At 42.6% G+C, this 20,139-nt stretch overlaps 1 protein-coding gene across 2 annotated transcripts in view; it reads right to left on the reverse strand.

The window, feature by feature from the left end:
• Positions 1-20,139, reverse strand: part of macrod2 (mono-ADP ribosylhydrolase 2) — a 1,184,313-nt gene that overhangs the window by 16,932 nt on the left and 1,147,242 nt on the right. For both annotated transcript variants that reach the window (XM_071393968.1, XM_071393967.1), the window contains 2 exons: positions 1,653-1,883; positions 12-80 (listed from right to left, as the gene is read on the reverse strand). In XM_071393968.1, the coding sequence (XP_071250069.1) occupies positions 12-80; positions 1,653-1,883 (300 nt within the window). The remainder of the gene's footprint in view (positions 1-11; positions 81-1,652; positions 1,884-20,139) is intronic.

The raw sequence follows: 20,139 nt of genomic DNA on the forward strand, positions 1-20,139 counted from the left end.
TGCCAACTTACCTTTGGACGGAGTGCTGTCGGTTTCAGTTGGGTCAGATCCTTCCAAGCTCTCGACTTTAACATTTATTTCTAATAGACAGCCAGGAAAGGAGGACAGAGGTGAAGAGAGAGAGAGAGAGAGAGAGAGAGAGGAGAGGAGAGGAGAGGAGAGGGAGAAATAGGGAGAAATAGAGAGAAAGAGAGACACAGAGGAAGAGTGAGAGAGTGAGAGAGAGAGAGAGAGAGAGAGAGAGAGAGAGAGAGAGAGAGAGAGAGAGAGAGAGAGAGAGAGAGAGAGAGAGAGAGAGAGAGAGAGGGAGAAATAGAGAGAAAGAGAGACACAGAGGAAGAGCGAGAGAGTGAGAGAGAGGAGGAGAAGAGATTACAATCACAGCTTTCTATCTCTGAGATTCTATGGGCAGTGTAGGATATTGAAGGATACTAAAAGACAACCACTCATCATCACTCAGACCCTCCAACATGTCTTATACCAACTGACTGAGCAGACACATGGGGAAGTTTGATCATGGTCATACACCCACAAATAGGCCTATACATTTCTGTAAATGTAGGATACTAACATATACTTGTAGGCAACTCTCAGAGCCTCTGCATCAGACTGGAGTCAGACACTCTTTGACTCTTCACATGGTCTTTTAACCACTGAGTGAGAAGATACTTGGGGAAGTTTGATCATACACCCACAACCGTTGCACTATCATGAACTAACAGAATAGTTCATTATCTTTCCTCTTCCCCTGTGTAACCTCTTTCCTTCTCCCCTGTGTAACCTCTTTCCTCTTTCCCTGTGTAACCTCTTCCCTCTTCCCCTGTGTAACCTCTTTCCTCTTCCCCTGTGTAACCTCTTTCCTCTTTCCCTGTGTAATCTCTTTCCTCTTCCATTGTGTAAGCTCTTTCCTCTTCACCTGTGTAACCTCTTTCCTCTTCCCCTGTGTAACCTCTTTCCTCTTCCCCTGTGTAACCTATTTCCTCTTCCCCTGTGTAAGCTCTTTCCTCTTCCCCTGATGTCAGCTCTTTCCTCTTCCCCTGTGTAAGCTCTTTCCTCTTCCCCTGTGTAACCTATTTCCTCTTCCCCTGTGTAACCTATTTCCTCTTCCCCTGTGTAACCTCTTTCCTCTTCCCCTGATGTCAGCTCTATCCTCTTCCCCTGTGTAAGCTCTTTCCTCTTCCCCTGTGTAACCAATTTCCTCTTCCCCTGTGTAACCTATTTCCTCTTCCCCTGTGTAACCTCTTTCCTCTTCCCCTGTGTAACCTCTTTCCTCCTCCCCTGTGTACGCTCATTCCTCTTCCCCTGTGTAAGCTCTTTCCTCTTTTCCTGATGTTAGCGCTTTCCTCTTTCCCCGTGTAACCCTTTCCTCTTCCCCTGTGTAACCTCTTTCCTCTTCCCCTGATGTTAGCGCTTTCCTCTTTCCCTGTATAAGCTCTTTCCTCTTCCCCTGTGTAACCAATTTCCTCTTCCCCTGTGTAACCAATTTCCTCTTCCCCTGTGTAACCAATTTCCTCTTCCCCTGTGTAACCTATTTACTCTTCCCCTGTGTAAGGTCTTTTCTCTTCCCCTGTATAACCTCTTGTGTCAGAGGTGTAAAGTGAAATGTATACATTATTAAATTACATTAAATGTACATGAAATCAAATACTCACGTTCACTAGCGCTGGTGTCTATCTCCATCTCTTTCACCGTATCCTTCTCCTTGTCTTTCTCCTTCTCTTTCTCCTTCTCCTTCTCCTTCTCCTTCTCTTTCTCCTTCTCTTTCTCCTTCTCTTTCTCCTTCTCTTTCTCCTTCTCCTTCTCCTTCTCTTTCTCCTTCTCTTTCTCTTTCTCTTTCTCTTTCTTCGTATCCTTTTCTTTCTCCGTATCCTTCTCTTCAGGTTCTGCATTAGAAAGAATTGAACACACAAACACAAACACAGTTAAAAGGCTAGGGGGCAGTATTTTCGTTTTTGGCTAAAAAACGTACCCATTTGAAACTGCCTATTTCTCAGCCCCCGAAACTAGAATATGCATATAATTGTCAGATTATGATAGAAAACACTCTGAAGTTTCCAAAACTGTCAACATTTTGTCTGTGAGTTAAACAGAACTGATATTGCAGGCTAAAACCTGAGGAAAATCCAATCAGGAAGTGCCCCTGTTTTTGAAACCTATCTGTTCCTATGCATCCCTATTGCCCATTTAAAGGGATATCAACCAGACTCCTTTTTCTATGGCTTCCCTAAGGTGTCAACAGCCTTTAGACATAGTTTCAGGCTTTTATTTTGAAGAATGAGCATGATGGACCACATTGCGTAAGTGGATAGGTGGGGGCTCTCAGAGTGAGTTGTGCGCAAAAGAGAAAGGCAGCCATTGTTACTCTCGGTCCTAGTGAAAAGCCGACTGTCCCGGTTGATATATTATCGAATAGATATTTGAAAAACACCCTGAGGATGGATTATAAACAACGTTTGACATGTTTCTGTGGACATTATGGATATCATTTGGAATTTTTGTCTGCGTTGTCGTGACCGCTCTTTCCAGTGGATTCCTGGGCATAACGCACCAAACTAACGGAGGTATTTGGATATAAAAAATATTTTTATGGAACAAAAAAGGAACATTTGTTGTCTAACTGGGAGTCTCGTGAGTGAAAACATCCGAAGATCATCAAAGGTAAACGATTAATTTGATTGCTTATCTGATTTTCGTGACCAAGTTACCTGATGCTAAGTGTACTTATTGTTTTGTCGAGTGATCGATAAACTTACACAAACGCTTGTATTGCTTTCGCTGTAAAGCATAATTTCAAAATCTGAGACGACAGGTGGATTAACAAAAGGCTAAGCTATGTTTTGCAATATTGCACTTGTGATTTCATGAATATTAATATTTTCTAGTAATATTATTTACCTGTGGCGCTATGCTACGCTATGCTATTCAACGTTGCTGATGACAATTATCCCGGATCCGGGATGGGTGGTTCAGAAAGGTTAAACAATCATACAAATTGAGTTCTCTTTAAATTACTTGGTTGCTTTGGACATAATTTGCTTACAATGGATAAAATTGCATTTAAAATTGGATCCCCTTTTCTCCCCAATTTTTGTGGTATCCAATCGCTAGTAATTACTATCTTGTCTCATCGCTACAACTCCCGTACGGGCTCGGGAGAGACGAAGGTCGAAAGCCATGCGTCTGGTGGCGCAGTGCCCTAGACCACTGCGCCACCCGGGAGGCCCGATAAAATTGCATTTTGAATGTAGATGATGAATGCAACAAGTGTGTACACACTGTTCCGTGTAGCTCCTTGTTTGTAACAACTCTGTGCTTACAGTAATACAGGCATCAGAACAGAAAAGTCAGAACAGTCTCAAATGGCACCCTATTCGCTATATAGTGCATTACTTTTGGCTCTGGTCAATATAGGGACCCCCGATCCCTCCTGTCCAGTATTTCTGTTATATCTGGAGTATTTCTCCTCTCTTATCTGGTATCCTGTGTGAATTTAAGTATTCTCTCTCTCCCTCCCTCCCTCTCTCCCTCTCTCTCTCTCTCTCTGAGGACCTGAGCCCTAGGACCATGCCTCAGGACTACCTGGCCTAATGACTCCTTGCTGTCCCCAGTCCACCTGGTCGTGCTGCTGCTCCAGTTTCAACTGTTCCGCCTGCGGCTATGGAACCCTGACCTGTTCACCGGACGTGCTACCTCGTCCCAGACCTGCTGTTTTCAACTCTCTAGAGACAGCAGGTGCGGTAGAATGATTGGCTATGAAAAGCCAACTGACATTTAGTCCTGAGGTGCTGACCTGTTGCACCGTCTACAACCACTGTGATTATTATTATTTGACCCTGCTGGTCATTTATGAACATTTGAACATCTTGGACATGTTCTGTTATAATCTCCACCCGGCACAGCCAGAAGAGGACTGGCCACCCCTCAGAGCCTGGTTCCTCTCTAGGTTTCTTCCTAGGTTCCAGTCTTTCTAGGGAGTTTTTCCTAGCCACCCTGCTTCTACATCTGCATTGCTTGCTGTTTGGGGTTTTAGGCTGGGTTTCTGTATAGCACTTTGTGACATCTGCTGATGTAAAAAGGGCTTTATAAATAAATGTAATTGATTGATTGATGTGAAATTTGTAATTGAAATCGCTTTTCGCATATGAAATAGCTGTTTTCAGATATTGAGCTGAGATTTTCACATGTAATACATTTTGAGTTGACATGTTAATACTACTTCTTCACATGTGAGGTGAATAACATGTTTTTACCTCATGTGAATTGTGGATTCGGATGTGAAATTTGCAGTTTCACATGTGGAATAGCTTTTTCTCATGTGAAAAACTTTCACATAAATCTCCTGTAAGCGATTCTACAGAACAGAGCCTTATACTACGAATGTAGTCTAAGTAGTTAGTGAAGTAACTTCGTTCAACTCTGAGTTCAGATAACCCGTACCACGAAAGTACGTACCTTCTAGCCAGGTATATTTCTATGGCAAAGAATCCTTCAGAACTAACATGCTCCGGGGCAGACAAACTAACGTCTTACTACATTTATCCTGCATTTCTAATTCAAATGTAATGTTGCTGCAGGATTCCTGCTGTAGCAAACAGACTCAAATTAAGATCCTACATCTGTAAATGGCAGCTTCACATTTACATTTTTCACAAGGAGACAACGGAGGGTACTTAAAGCATCAAAGTGGCTCATGCCTGGAAATTCAATGCCTTCCTAAAGAGTCCCACTTCAAACAGAGACAAAACAAGTGTGAGGAGAGAGATGGAAAGAGAGGAAGGAGAGAGAGAGAGAGAGAGAGAGAGGAGAGAGAGTGATGAGAGAGATAGAAAATTAATTACAGAATGCAGTCCTGAGGCAGCATGAGCAAAGAAGCTCCCCTTGTCGTCATCTCTCCACCTCCCCCTAACTATCAGCAGTCACACAGGCCCCTCTCCTCCTTTACTCCTTTTCTCCTCCACTACCTCACTCCCAAAGCAACCCCTTGCTGCCTTTTCATCCTCAACCCCGGCTCCAAACAAATTGTGTTGTAAAAACATCTTGTCTCCTCCAGACCTCCCAAGGCACCCACTCTTTTCCCCAGGCATCTCAACAATGATGTAAACAAATGCAGGTCCTCAGCAGTGTTGGAAAACAGTGTATTATTTCAAACTGTTATTCATATTTTTTGGGTCATTTTAGCAGATGCTCTTATCCAGAATGACTTACAGGAGCAATTATGGTTAAGTGCCTTGCTCGGTTACTGGCACAACACTCTTAACTGCCAACAACCTACTGTAGCTGTTTCTACCAGACCTGGGTTCTAATACTATTTGAAATCTTTTAAATCCTTTATAGGCCCAGTGCAGTCAAAATTCAGTTTTTCCTGTGATTTGTGTCATATTGTACAACAGCTGATGAAACTAACACTGTAAAAGTGTAAAGAAAATTAGATCAGTGTTATTTCCTGATAGTTGCTGGTTGAAAATACAATCTACACAGGACCTTCTAATGAGCAGGTTTTGCATGGGTGGAGTTTTGACTTGCAGCTGTTTTTATCTCAATATCAAATCATTTCTGGGTAACAATTAAGTACCGTAATGTAAATTTTTTCCATTAGAAACATTTATAATAATAATAATAATTAAAAAAATGCTTCTTAGCAAAGAGCAATTTCTCACGCAAGAATTTAGCTTGGACTGTCACCGTGCAGGCTAAAACTCCATCCACTGAAAACAGGCAGACATTACAGACAGTCTTTTCAAACAGCTTACACTAAAAGGTCATTATCATAATTTTCAAAATGTAACAATATTATTCTAACCTCATAGTATGGACATATAAAACGTTTCAGGTTTTTGACTTCACTGGGCCTTTAATATGTAAGGAATAATCAACAAGGGACTATGCGCTCTGTGGAAAATAATGCATGACGTGGAACGTGTGTGCCACAACACGCTAGCATGACACTAACCTTCCAGGGAGTTGAAACATTTTCAGCGTCGGGGAGTAGTGAACTACATGTAGTTCAACTAGTAATTAAACTACATTTTGCAGTAGCTTGGTGGTAGTTTAACTAAATTCAAATCTTGACAGTGTTTTCAGTAGTTAATTACTTTAACACACTACTTTTTTGCTAAATGAAAAGACAATATGGATGAAGTAGGCAAGAATGTCCTTTCTTTTTCGGCATCAGACCTGACTTATTCTCAGTTGAAACATAGTTTTTGTGTTTAAAGGCCAAATTACACATTTGGTTAACATCTGACTACAGAGTGATGTCTATGATATTTGAGATTTATAGATGATAATTTTTCACGCAGTAGTTTTAGTGTAACTCAACTTCTTCCACTGGGATGTAATTGGTAGCTTTTAAACAATATTTTCAGAGTAGCTTCCCCAACAATGATTATTCTCCACAGGTAGGAAACCGGTTAGAGCGTTGTGAAAGGTCGGAAGTTTAAATCACAGAGCCGACAAGGTGAGAAATCTGTTGAGGTGCACTTGAGCAAAACACTTAACCCTAATTGCTCCAAGGTTGCCGTTGACAATGGCAGACCCTGGCTGTGACCCCACTCTCTGAGGGTGTCTCAGGGGGAGTTGGGATATAGAGCCCTGAGATGATTATCCCGATAATACCACAGCTATAATGTGTTCATTTGAGGGTAGGAATGTGTTCGACATCCACTGAAGTAGCTTGCAAGTTTACTAGATAGCTACAGTAGTTGCCTTGGTAACCAAACAAACAGACTTGCTAGCTTAGCTAACCAAACCATCAGTCCTGCTAGCTTGCTATTAAGAAAATCGAATTCAACAATGCCAATAATATTTTCAATTCTATTTTTGCTTTCAAAAGCAGCTCAAACATAGAACATGTCAAAATGAACTTCATAGCCATTGAATATTGCCGTGCATTATAGAGAAATAATGCAAGTTCTTGAATGCCCTTCAAGCCAATCAGAAACGAGTATTCAACAAGGCCAGAGGGGGTGTGGTATATGGCCAATATATCAAGGCTAAAGGCTATTCTTATGTACGATGCAACACGCAGTGCCTGGATACAGCCCTTAGCCGTGGTATATTAGCCATATACCACAAACCCCCGAGGTGACTTATTGCAAATATAAACTGGTTACCAACGTAAATAGTAGACCTGTGGTATATGGCCTGATATACCACGGTTGTCAGCCAATCAGTATTCAGGGCTTGAACCACCCAGTTTATAAAGATCATTAACAAAGAGAGTTCCAAACCTCTCTGCCAATTCATGGGTTGCATATTTCGTCACAATAGTTTTTTGAACATTTATTTTGTACTGATGCCCATCTGAGCATTCTACTCAAAGCATCGTCAATGAGCTCCGATGAAGATTTAATCAAAAGTGCATTACAGTGGCTTGGAAATACAATGGCATTCAAAAGGAGGCACATAATTAGTAGGAAACCGTTTGTCATCATTTTGATGTCGCCAGATTGACTTTAGATGCAGTATTACGTTAGCTAGTTAACTACGATTGAGAGGTCACCGGATTTTAGCTAGCTACCGTTAGCATTGCTAGCTATTTTTTACAAACTTTGTAAGCTAATGACAACATTGCCATTTCGAAAGTAAATTTGATGACATGATAATGCTGTTGTTTCCTAGTGCCGTGTCTTTGGCATCATTAAACTGAAGACTTTATTTATCAAATAACTCTCTGTAATTATTATTACGCGATTAAACTGATTAATCATATAACTGTAATTAACTAGGAAGTCGGGGCACCAAGGAAAATATTCAGATTACAAAGTTATAATTTTCCTAATATAACTTTCAGATATTTAATATCTGATCAATTAGTCTTCAAATTAATGAATTATTATTTATCTCACGTCAGTCTCATTCCAAATGTCGTAAATTGTTGGTTATCTGCACGAACCCAGTCTTCACTATGAGTCATCCATACATCAATTGTCTTAAAATATTTATTTACTAACTAAGTACTCACAGAAATGCATAACAAACAGTAGATATGGTTACAAAGAAATGATAGCGGATGTGCCCTAGTGGGCTAAATCAGCATCGCGGCTTGGTGTACAAAAGGGAAGTTGGGGTCGCCTGAGATAAGACAACACACAGTTGATAATTATAACAATTGAAATCCTAATCCTTTGCACATGAACGCTCACTCATTCGGGAACAATTGCAATCAATATATATATTTACGCTCAGTGTGTCGTCGGGATCTCAGTTGAAAAGTTTGTTTCTGTTGGAGAGTTTGTCCGCTCTCTCTCTCTCTCTCTGTAGGTCGTGGTTAGAATGGATGGTTCAGAGTGACATTCATTCATATCGTTATAGATAGATGTTTCGGCAATTGTCGGTCTTCGCGTTCAATGATACCGAATTCCTAGCTGCAGACTAGTAATTAATATCAAAGACTTGTTCTTATTCTGTCGGTATCGATAGTCTAAGAGTTTAACCATGTGGTATGGTTAAAAGATTCAGCCATCTACTCAAACCTTAGCTTATACTCAGGTTTATGGTCTCTACTCAAACCTTGGCCCTCTCGTTATCGAGGTAAGCTGGTCTCCTCTCAAACCTTGGCCATCTCGTTATCGAGGTAAGCTGGTCTGGGGATAGAAAACCCGGGTGGGGGTTTTATTCGGAAGAGCAGAAAAGGGTCTGTCCCAGGACGCAAGACCATAACTGTGCTCATGGGCAGTCCTCTGATTTAGTTAAACTCCAAAGGGAATTGGAGTTTCCTTCAATAAACAGTCCAAAATCACATTACACAATTTCACAAACAGTATCATCCTCACTCATTCATCTCATACAACAATTAGATGTAAGCCTCATATCTGAGGCTATTGTATAAACAGCGTGATGGTAATGTGGACGTATTTTCTCTCATGAGTTTCACAAAATTGTACCAAACGGACCTGTTCGTAGCTGGATTCTTCACCGATCTTTTATACCTTCTCCAGAACATAAATGTTGTTCGGTTCTCCAGTTCTGTGAGGTGGAAGAAATTCCTTTGTTCTCTCTATGAAAACTCACTCTCTCTCTATACTGTGGCCATGAGGAGATAATCTCCTCCAGGAATTTACGACCTGAGGTCGCAGCAGCCTGAGTGTAGGAGACAGAGAGAGGGGGATGGTGCTCGCTGTACCCAAAGAGGGCAACGTCATGACACTACTAAACATTTGACTACTTTAGCAATTTCCTCGTATTTCCAGGGACTTTAGTGTGTTTTAGACTAAACAGTCATTAGCCTCAGTCTAGAATGACTGGGCTTATCACAACTTTAGGGCACCACTATCGTGCCGCCGATAGAGGGCAGCTTGAAAACGTTCATAACAATGGCATGACGCGACCGAGTGACGGAGGTGCAACCTATGAATAACAGGTCGTTTTCAGATTCCATACTCCTCCCCCTCCCCACTCAGATCACTCCCAGACAGTCCTAGCAAAATTCTTGCTTGAGAAGTAAGATCAGCATACCCCAAATCCAGAGGTTGGGAGATCAAATCTCAAATGGGGTCATATTGAGAAGTCAGCACTAAGTAATCATGCCAAATGTTTAAACTATTTTAGCTGAGCAGCATACCGCTTACCTTAAAACCCCCATACCATTTCATTACTTGCCTTACAAATAAAAACTTAAACTGTGCAGTTTCACATGTGAAAATTACAATTAGAGTTCACATGTTAACACCTTTTCACATGTGAGGAGAATAACATGTTTTCACCTCACGTGAATTGCAGTTTCACATGTGAAAACCTAACTCTCATGTTTTCAAATGTGTAGTTTCATGTTATCACATGTTGTTTTACATGCTGTCACATGTTATTACATTAACTTCACATAAGATCACGTGGTTTTTCCGTAAGGTCATGCCTGGATGGCTCAAAACTATTTAATACATTAAACAAGGTTTTCATGGTTTTCCATGTAATGTATGTCTTCATCAACAAACAAACCAGTTCTCTCAGAGAGCCATCCATTATAGTGGAATATAGAATCCCTGGATGCTTGGAGTTAGTCTGCATCTTTCGGCATGGCTGCCTTCTTAAAGCAGGCTTTACAAATCAAGAGTTCTCCTGGATTTTGCAGATCAATCATCACATTCTGCTTCTGTCTCTCTCTCGCTCCCTTTCTTTTTCTCCCTTGCTCTCACCCTCTGTCGGTCTCTCTCTGTCTGTCTTTCTCTCTCTCTCTTTATCTGTCCTACTCCCTTCTGTCTGCTGCCAGTGGAGAAGCAGCAATGACAGGCGAGGAAGGACAAAGCAATGATTCCATTCCACCACAGCCACCGCCTTGTCTCGCGCTGACGGAGAGAGAGCAAGAGAGCTGGCGGGAGTAAATGAAACTGTGCAAGACACCTTTTCAAAAGTCTTTATATTACTCCCTCCCCACTATAATCAAAGAAGCAGGTTTGTCACCCAAATCATCTCCATACTTGTTCACCTACCATGAGGAATTGGTACAAAGACACACTTACAGATAAGTACACATGGGTATATACCTCGGTATTACGTTCATATGGACAATAGACAGAGAATTACCCCAGAGGGACAAAATATGCAGTTGAATTGAATGGAATTGAATTCACTAGTTTACATGCTGTATTTCAAGGTCAGCACATTAAAGGAAGTGTGGAATGTGGTAATATTGTATCCTGCGGTGGTACACAGCATCCTTCTACTTGTCAGCCTTTTAAAATGAGAGAGCTAAGAGCGTCCCTGTATAACATTGCAGAACTGGCCTTATTCCAGATCCCTCTCCTCTCCTCCCAGGTAATAACATCAGAACCCAAGAGCCCTGGTGGCACTTTCTCCTCCTAATAACCACCATTGATGAAAACCCAACACAAACCAAAAAATAAATAGAATTTAAATTGATTCTGCTCCACAGCCCCCTCTGCCACCCCCGCCGCCCTACGGATCCCAGAGAAAGAGAGACAGAGACCTAGACAGAGAATGAGACAGAGACAGAGACAGAGACCTAGACAGAGAATGAGACAGAGACAGAGACAGAGACAGAGACAGAGACAGAGACAGAAATACATTTATTGGCCCAATAGCTACATCATTAAAAGCACAAACTTGACATAACGGGCCTAGAAAGTTAGAACCAAGCCTCCCTCCTCGTCCACTGTACCCCCCTGACGCCCCACACCCCTACAACGTCCTCCAGATGGTTCACCAGCCCCCCAGTGGTGCAGCAGTCTAAGGCACTGCATCTCAGTGCTAGAGACATCACTACAGACCCTGGTTCGATTCCAGGCTGTATCACAACCGGTCGTGATTGGGAGTCCCATAGGGCGGCGCACAATTAGCCCAGCGTTGTCCAGGTTAGGGTTTGGCCGGGGTAGACTGTCATTGTAAATAAGAATTTATTCTTAACTGACTTTCCTATTTAAATAAAGGTAAAAGAATATATACAGTGGGGATAACAAGTATTTGATACACTGCCGATTTTGCAGGTTTTCCTACTTACAAAGCATGTCGAGGTCTGTAATTTTTACCATAGGTACACTTCAACTGTGAGAGACGGAATCTAAAACAAAAATCCAGAAAATCACATTGTATGATTTTTAAGTAATTAATTTGCATTTTATTGCATGACATAAGTATTTGATACATCAGAAAAGCAGAACTTAATATTTGGTACAGAAACCTTTGTTTGCAATTACAGAGATCATACGTTTCCTGTAGTTCTTGACCAGGTTTGCACACACTGCAGCAGGGATTTTGGCCCACTCCTCCATACAGACTTTCTCCAGGTCCTTCAGGTTTCGGGGCTGTCGCTGGGCAATACGGACTTTCAGCTCCCTCCAAAGATTTTCTATTGGGTTCAGGTCTGGAGACTGGCTAGGCCACTCCAGGACCTTGAGATGCTTCTTACGGAGCCACTCCTTAGTTGCCCTGGCTGTGTGTTTCGGGTCGTTGTCATGCTGGAAGACCCAGCCACGACCCATCTTCAATGCTCTTACTGAGGGAAGGAGGTTGTTGGCCAAGATCTCGCGATACATGGCCCCATCCATCCTCCCCTCAATACGGTGCAGTCGTCCTGTCCCCTTTGCAGAAAAGCATCCCCAAAGAATGATGTTTCCACCGCCATGCTTCACGGTTGGGATGGTGTTCTTGGGGTTGTACTCATCCTTCTTCTTCCTCCAAACACGGCGAGTGGAGTTTAGACCAAAAAGCTCTATTTTTGTCTCATCAGACCACGTGACCTTCTCCCATTCCTCCTCTGGATCATCCAGATGGTCATTGGCAAACTTCAGACGGGCCTGGACATGCGCTGGCTTGAGCAGGGGGACCTTGCGTGCGCTGCAGGATTTTAATCCATGACGGCGTAGTGTGTTACTAATGGTTTTCTTTGAGACTGTGCTCCCAGCTCTCTTCAGGTCATTGACCAGGTCCTGCCGTGTAGTTCTGGGCTGATCCCTCACCTTCCTCATGATCATTGATGCCCCACGAGGTGAGATCTTGCATGGAGCCCCAGACCGAGGGTGATTGACCGTCATCTTGAACTTCTCCCATTTTCGAATAATTGCGCCAACAGTTGTTGCCTTCTCACCAAGCTGATTGCCTATTGTCCTGTAGCCCATCCCAGCCTTGTGCAGGTCTACAATTTTATCCCTGATGTCCTTACACAGCTCTCTGGTCTTGGCCATTGTGGAGAGGTTGGAGTCTGTTTGATTGAGTGTGTGGACAGGTGTCTTTTTATACAGGTAACGAGTTCAAACAGGTACAGTTAATACAGGTAATGAGTGGAGAACAGGAGGGCTTCTTAAAGAAAAACGAACAGGTCTGTGAGAGCCGGAATTCTTACTGGTTGGTAGGTGATCAAATACTTATGTCATGCAATAAAATGCAAATTAATTACTTAAAAATCATACAATGTGATTTTCTGAATTTTTGTTTTAGATTCCGTCTCTCACAGTTGAAGTGTACCTATGATAAAAATTACAGACCTCTACATGCTTTATAAGTAGGAAAACCTGCAAAATCGGCAGTGTATCAAATACTTGTTCTCCCCACTGTATACACATGCTGCAGCATGAGCCCACACCAGCCCCAGCAGCATGGGTCTGTACACCCTGCCCCCTATATATCAGTTCTTCTACACTGAAATGTCAAAAGTGTGTATCTCTGTTCTGTGATTTTGGATAGATAGATGGATGAGTGAGAGAAAGAGAGAGAGAGAATGCTGTGCTGAGAGCTGACAGTATAAGGGTCATCGTTTAGGGGGGAGGAGAAAGAGGAGGGAGCATGATGTGGGTAGAAACACATAAATGAGGTGGAGAAAAACAGGCATCTGTCTGGCTGGAGAAGGAGAATTTAAGTCAAAAAGGAGGAGGAGGAGGATAATTTCAGTCCAAAGAGAGGAAGAGTGGGAGGAGGAGAAGGATTCGCTCAGTCCATAGAGATGAGGAGACAAGGAGATGAAACAACTCACTCAATTAATCTACTTTCTCATTATAGTACTGGACAGCCCAGTTACCAACTAACAGCATCAACACTGATTTAAATAATTCTCCATACTCCACATTTAGGAGGAAAGCCCAACATTTTCTACAAGGGTTACTAGATGGTATGTAGAGACACATTAATGTCCAACAACTTTCTCTCTCCTTTCACTGACCCCCTCCCTCCTTTCTATCAACCCTCTCTCCTTTCACTGACCCCCTCCCTCCTTTCTATCAACCCTCTCTCCTTTTTCTGACCCGCTCCCTCCTTTCTATCAACCCTCTCTTTCCTTTTTCTGACCCCCTCCCTCCTTTCTATCAACCCTCTCTCCTTTTTCTGACCCCCTCCCTCCTTTCTATCAACCCTCTCTCCTTTTTCTGACCCCCTCCCTCCTTTCTATCAACCCTCTCTCTCCTTTTTCTGAACCTCTCCATCCTTTTCTTCGACCCCCCCTTTTCTTCAGAGGACGAAAGGAAAAGGAGGAATATTGATTCAGGGCTTTTGTCTTTTCACAGGAAGACTCGACAGAGGGAGAGGGGGCGAGGAGGAGGAGCAAAGGGGAGAAGAGAAGGAGAGTAGGAGAGGCAGTTGTAGAGTTTACTGAACTGATTTTGCCCCCTCCTCGCTCCCCCTTTCCCACCACCCCTTTTCCTCCCCCTTTATCCCCCTGTCCCTCCTCCTCGTACCCCTGTCCCGCGCAGGTCACAGCTCACTGCTCCCTAATTGGTTTAGTGATGCTGAGACAGTGGGCCATATAACACTGGGGCATCATCAAGTGTTTTCCCTCCAAACTACTCTTTCCTTTTCACTCCTTTGAGTGTGTTGGCGGCTCCATTCAGCTAAGCTATTTCACCAGCCTGGGCATCGTACTACAAGCTTGTAACATTTACATATGAAAATGGGCCCGGCTTTCTCCACATTTACCAGCTCATTAGTTCCTACTGGTTCAGGCCCTTGTTGATCCGCCAGGCAACCCGTTTTCTCTTGTTTTGCATGAGTGCGGTGATGTCTGCAATTATGTGTTACAAGAAGGATACATACAAGTGGCCAGGGCCCAGGGCTTGTAATGGGGAGGCAAAGTTAATGAATAAGGGTCTTTGATACTCGTTGAACATAAATACGGTTCAGTTCACACAAAGATCACAGATCACACTAACCATAGACCACCCAGTAGTCATTACAACCCCTCTTTAATTCACACAATGAATTCAGCTCCATTTGGAATACAATCCTCAGTCTTTGTTTTCGTTCTTTGCTTATTCTGTGGCAAGGAAGTGCTATTGAGCTGGCAGTGCTACCCCAATATAAAAAAAACACTTATTTTACCAGGTAAATTGACTAAGAACACATTCTCTTTTACAGTAACGACTTGGGGAATAGTTACAGGGGAGAAAATAAGGGATAAATGAGCCAATTGAAAGCTGGGAAAGATCGCGTGAACATGATGGTATGACAGCCAGATTGGGAATTTAGCAAGGACACCTTGATATCCGCACTGCCTTAGCAACAGCAGTGAGCCAGGACCAGAGACCATTTACCAGATACTCCATCAAGTAAAGTGAGAGGGAAAACGGTTATTGCTGTGGCTAAAATACATTTCCTGCAACATCATTCAACAGCTGTTTTAAAGTTCAATGGCACTGGGTCAGAATTTATCTAGTAGAACTCCCTGGCAGAACATTGAATGCGCAATACAATTTCCTAATAATATGTCACTTGGACTGTGCCACTAAGACAAACGCTGGATTCCCTATAGTACACTAGTTTTGACTAGGGACCATAGGGCTCTAGTCAAAAATAGTGCTCTATATAGGGAATAGGGTGCCATTTGGGACACACATTCTGTCTTGGTTTAACCTCTTCCTTGGACTCCAGGAAGACTAGCTGTTTCAGTTTAACCACCAACTTCTGTCTCAGTTTAACCACCAACTTCTGTTTCAGTTTAACCACCAACTTCTGTTTCAGTTTAACCACCAACTTCTGTTTCAGTTTAACCACCAACTTCTGTCTCAGTTTAACCACCAACTTCTGTTTCAGTTTAACCACCAACTTCTGTTTCAGTTTAATCACCAACTTCTGTTTCAGTTTAACCACCAACTTCTGTTTCAGTTTAACCACCAACTTCTGTTTCAGTTTAACCACCAACTTCTGTCTCAGTTTAACCACCAACTTCTGTTTCAGTTTAACCACCAACTTCTGTCTCAGTTTAACCACCAACTTCTGTTTCAGTTTAACCACCAACTTCTGTCTCAGTTTAACCACCAACTTCTGTCTCAGTTTAACCACCAACTTCTGTTTCAGTTTAACCACCAACTTCTGTTTCAGTTTAACCACCAACTTCTGTCTCAGTTTAACCACCAACTTCTGTTTCAGTTTAACCACCAACTTCTGTTTCAGTTTAACCACCAACTTCTGTCTCAGTTTAACCACCAACTTCTGTTTCAGTTTAACCACCAACTTCTGTCTCAGTTTAACCACCAACTTCTGTTTCAGTTTAACCACCAACTTCTGTCTCAGTTTAACCACCAACTTCTGTCTCAGTTTAACCACCAACTTCTGTCTCAGTTTAACCACCAACTTCTGTTTCAGTTTAACCACCAACTTCTGTCTCAGTTTAACCACTGAGCGGAGAAGAAAAATGATCCTCCATAGTGACTGTGTTTTAATTAAATCAAGCCCCCCATATGGAGAGGGTTGGATGGGACTGGTGTCTGGTGGCCTTTGTTTGGGTATAAAAAGTTGGACATCTGTGTGTTCCAGCTGAGATCAAGGTGTAGTTCTATAGGCTCTGATAGGCTCTGGTAGGCTCTGATAGGCTCTGAAGGAAGAAGGAACACAGAACCCAACAGACAGCAGAGGCCACGCTTTGAGATCAAAGAAGCCAGCTGAAGGAATTCACCTTCTGAGATATTGACAGACTCCCTACTGTGACATAAACCACGGATGGATACTAGACACAAGGCGTAGGGTATACTCCCACATCATCGATTTCCCCCCCGACTTTTAAAGAGTTGTGGAATAAAAAAGCCTGTGAGACTGTGAGAAGTCTAGGTATTGAGACATAGCTGTGTGACAAAAGACTTAGTTTCTGGAACATTGAACTTCCTGTCTGCAACAAACACAGGCATTCCCCATTTCCCATGGTTACATGTGGCCACGTGTGGTCTAAACCTGTAACCATGCACCCGTCTATGTCCATACATGTCCTGTTATTGTCTGCAAACTCTGACAGGCTACAAGGCGCATGCTTTCTCTCTCTCTCTCCCTCTATTCTTTTCTCTCTATCTCGCTATCTTTCTCTCCCCAGTCTCCTCCCACAATTTTAGCTTGGGAATCAACTGAGAGAGGAGTTGTAATTTGTTGAGCGATGGAGCCCTTTCTGAGCCTTTCGATGACACAGTAAATTATTTGCTGAACAACAGAAGGACAAAAAGCCAAATTATCTTCTGTCTCCTAAATGCATGCAAGGTAGAGAAGGTAATTTTCTGCTTGTCTGCATATGGATTTGAGTTATGCCTAAATCTGTGTTCCCTTCTCTCTCTTTCTTTAATTCTCTCTCTCTTCTTCTCTCTTGCACTTTCTCTCATTCCATCTGTCTCTCCATCTCTCTCGTACTTTCTCTCGCACTCTCTCTCGCACTGTCTTTCTCTCTCTGCCCCCCCATCTCTCTCTCCCTCCCCCTCTCTGGTCCACTCCCTTCTGTCACACTGATGGATTTTGTCTCTAGGTAGTTCAGTGCTGTTAGAAGGGCTGACTAGGGCTGACTAGAGAACACTCCCCACACACAGAGAAAGCCCAATCAGTAACACTACAAGCAGTGTAACTTCAGGCATCACACGTCTCTCTATTAAAACTTAATGAACTCTTGCAGAATTCTGTCGGTTTGCAGAACAATACTTTTTCTCAGTTGTATGAAGTAAAGCCACTGCCATTAGATAAAACTAGGGGAGAACTGGGACGAAAGTAACACGGGGCAAAAGTAACACACCCAGTTTCTCAGATAACAGCTAGAATGATGTAGTGAAGTCAGCACATTTAAGTCATTTACATTTAAGTCATTTAGCAGACGCTCTTATCCAGAGCGACTTACAAATTGGAAAGTTCATACATATTCATCCTGGTCCCCCTGTGGGGAATGAACCCACAACCCTGGCGTTGCAAGAGCCATGCTCTACCAACTGAGCCACACGGGACCACACGTTCCTAATGCGGGGTATGACCTTCCTGCAAAAGAAAAGCCCAGTTCAAGTCATCAACAAAAAGTGGTTTTGAGCCATGTAAGTAAAAAAGAAACAGACCCAGAAGTATTTTTCAGTTTTAGAATTGCGTTTAGCTATTTAAGGTTCCAAACATAAGTAATTTTCTTAACCCATCTAGTAACTAAATGACAGCATAGGTTTCAAGTATCATGCACGCTAGTCTTGGGTGTTAGCCTGGTAGAAGTTACAGGAAAGACGGGTGGGACGAAAGTAACACAATATTAACTGATGAACTGGAATAAAATAAAAAATATTTAAAACACAGGCCATTGTCTCCTCTAGTTCATGTTGCATGTCATGTCAAAATATCAACAAGTGACTGAATGTTATAAAATTATATATGACGTCATTAGAATTATGCCTTAATCAATTGACTTGATGGATCAGCTTCTCACATAAGCTTTTATCAACCGGTTAGCAGTTAAAAATATATATTTTTATGAATCTGGGGGTCAATTACCTTGTGTCAAGCCACGGAAATGTGACAAGCATGATGAGTTTGCTATTTGTGAAGAGAATATCTTTTTTTATTCTATCAAGACACGAGGAGTGCGCATGACAAGGACAGCTGGAGCACACCTGATTGGTAGGGCTAAGCATGAATAGTCATTGAAAATTGTGACAAAATTGTGACATTCCCATTAAAGTGAGATGAGAAAACTATGGTTAATATAGCTATTATGTGATCATTTTCATACATTTCAAACCATAGCATGAATCATTCAAATTGACCCAAACATGACATGATGGCTAATAGTACATTTGTTAAAAGTAAAGAGCGTTACAAACCAGAAAGATGGAGATAAGAGAGATATTGTGCACTTTTCGCCAGCTGTTACTTCCATCTCAATACTGTGTTACTCCTGCCCTTCCGGCAGGTACAAAAGTAGCATTGTGGAAGTTGTTTTACTCCGTATACTGTACAAATGTATACATATGAACAAGAACTTACAGACGTAACATTGTGGTAGTTCTGTTCTCAGTCTATTCAATTTCAACTAATTTATCTTAGAAATTAAATTACAGTTGCTAATGGTGGAGGACATATGAAAGTTGTTTGTCATAAAATATGGTGTCTCTAGCTCTATCGATCTCTGAGTAATTAGGAAAATTGTTACTTTCTTCCCGGTTCTCCCGACTAGTACTGGTGGGCTCACTTAAACACCAGGGTGATGACAGAACAGGCCTGCTTGATCAGCTAAGATTGATCAGCCTAGCTTTTATCCATCTTCTCTCTCATCTCCTCTTTCTAGCCCAATCTATAACCAAATTACTGCACACAATGAGAGGAAAGGAGACAGGACTGACAGAAAGATAGAAAATAAAATCACAAAGATGAATGAAGAAGTTAGTGAAAACCTCCCACTGGTTAAGTTAAGAGGAGAGATAGAAGAAGAGAAGGGAGGAGAAGGGAGGGGAGGAGAAGGGAGGGAGGAGAGGAGAAGGGAGGAGGGGGGAGAAAAAGGTTGGGGAGGAGAAGGGAGGGTGGAGAGGAGAAGAGAAGGGAGGAGGGGGGAGAAGAAGGTAGGGGAGGAGAAGGGAGGGTGGAGAGGAGAAGAGAAGGGAGGAGGGGGGAGAAGAAGGGAGGGGAGGAGAAGGGAGGGTGGAGAGGAGAAGAGAAGGGAAGAGGGGGGAGAAGAAGGGAGGGGAGGAGAAGGGAGGGTGGAGAGGAGAAGAGAAGGGAGGATAAGAAGGGAGGGGAGGAGAAGGGAGGGGAGGAGAAGGGAGAGGTGGAGAGGAGAGGAGCAGAGAAGACAAGAGGAGAGAAGAGAAGGGGGTGGAGAGGAGAGTAGAGGAGAAGGAATGAGAGGGGAGGAGAAGAGAGGGGAAGAGAGGAAAAGAGACGAGAAGGGAGGAGAGGAGGGGAGGAGAAGGGAGGGGAGAGGGGAGGAGAAGGGAGGGGTGGAGAGAAGAAGGGAAGGGATGTTCTGTGCTATATATTATGTCAAAAACATTTGTCCATTCAAATGACATCAAATTGATCAGAAATACAGTGTAGACATTGTTAATGTTGTAAATTACTATTGTAGCTGGAAACGGCTGATTTTTTATGGAATTTCTACATAGGCGTACAGAGGCCCATTATCAGCAACCATCACCCCTGTGTTCCAATGGCACGTTGTGTTAGCTAATCCAAGTGTATCATTTTAAAAGGCTAATTGATCATTAGAAAACCCTTTTGCAATTATGTTAGCACAGCTGAAAACTGTTGTTCTGATTAAAGAAGCAATAAAACTAGTTAGACTAGTTGAGTATCTGGAGCATCAGCATTGGTGGGTTCGATTACAGGCTCAAAATGGCCAGAAACAAAGACTTTCTTCTGAAACTCGTCAGTCTATTCTTGTTCTGAGAAATCCAGGATCCAGTTGCAGAGGGACGTGTTTAGTCTCAGGGTCCTTAGCTTAGTGATGAGCTTTGTGGGTACTATGGTGTTGATCGCTGAACT

This window comes from Salvelinus alpinus, chromosome 3 (assembly GCF_045679555.1).
Source record: "Salvelinus alpinus chromosome 3, SLU_Salpinus.1, whole genome shotgun sequence".
Taxonomy (NCBI): domain Eukaryota; kingdom Metazoa; phylum Chordata; class Actinopteri; order Salmoniformes; family Salmonidae; genus Salvelinus; species Salvelinus alpinus.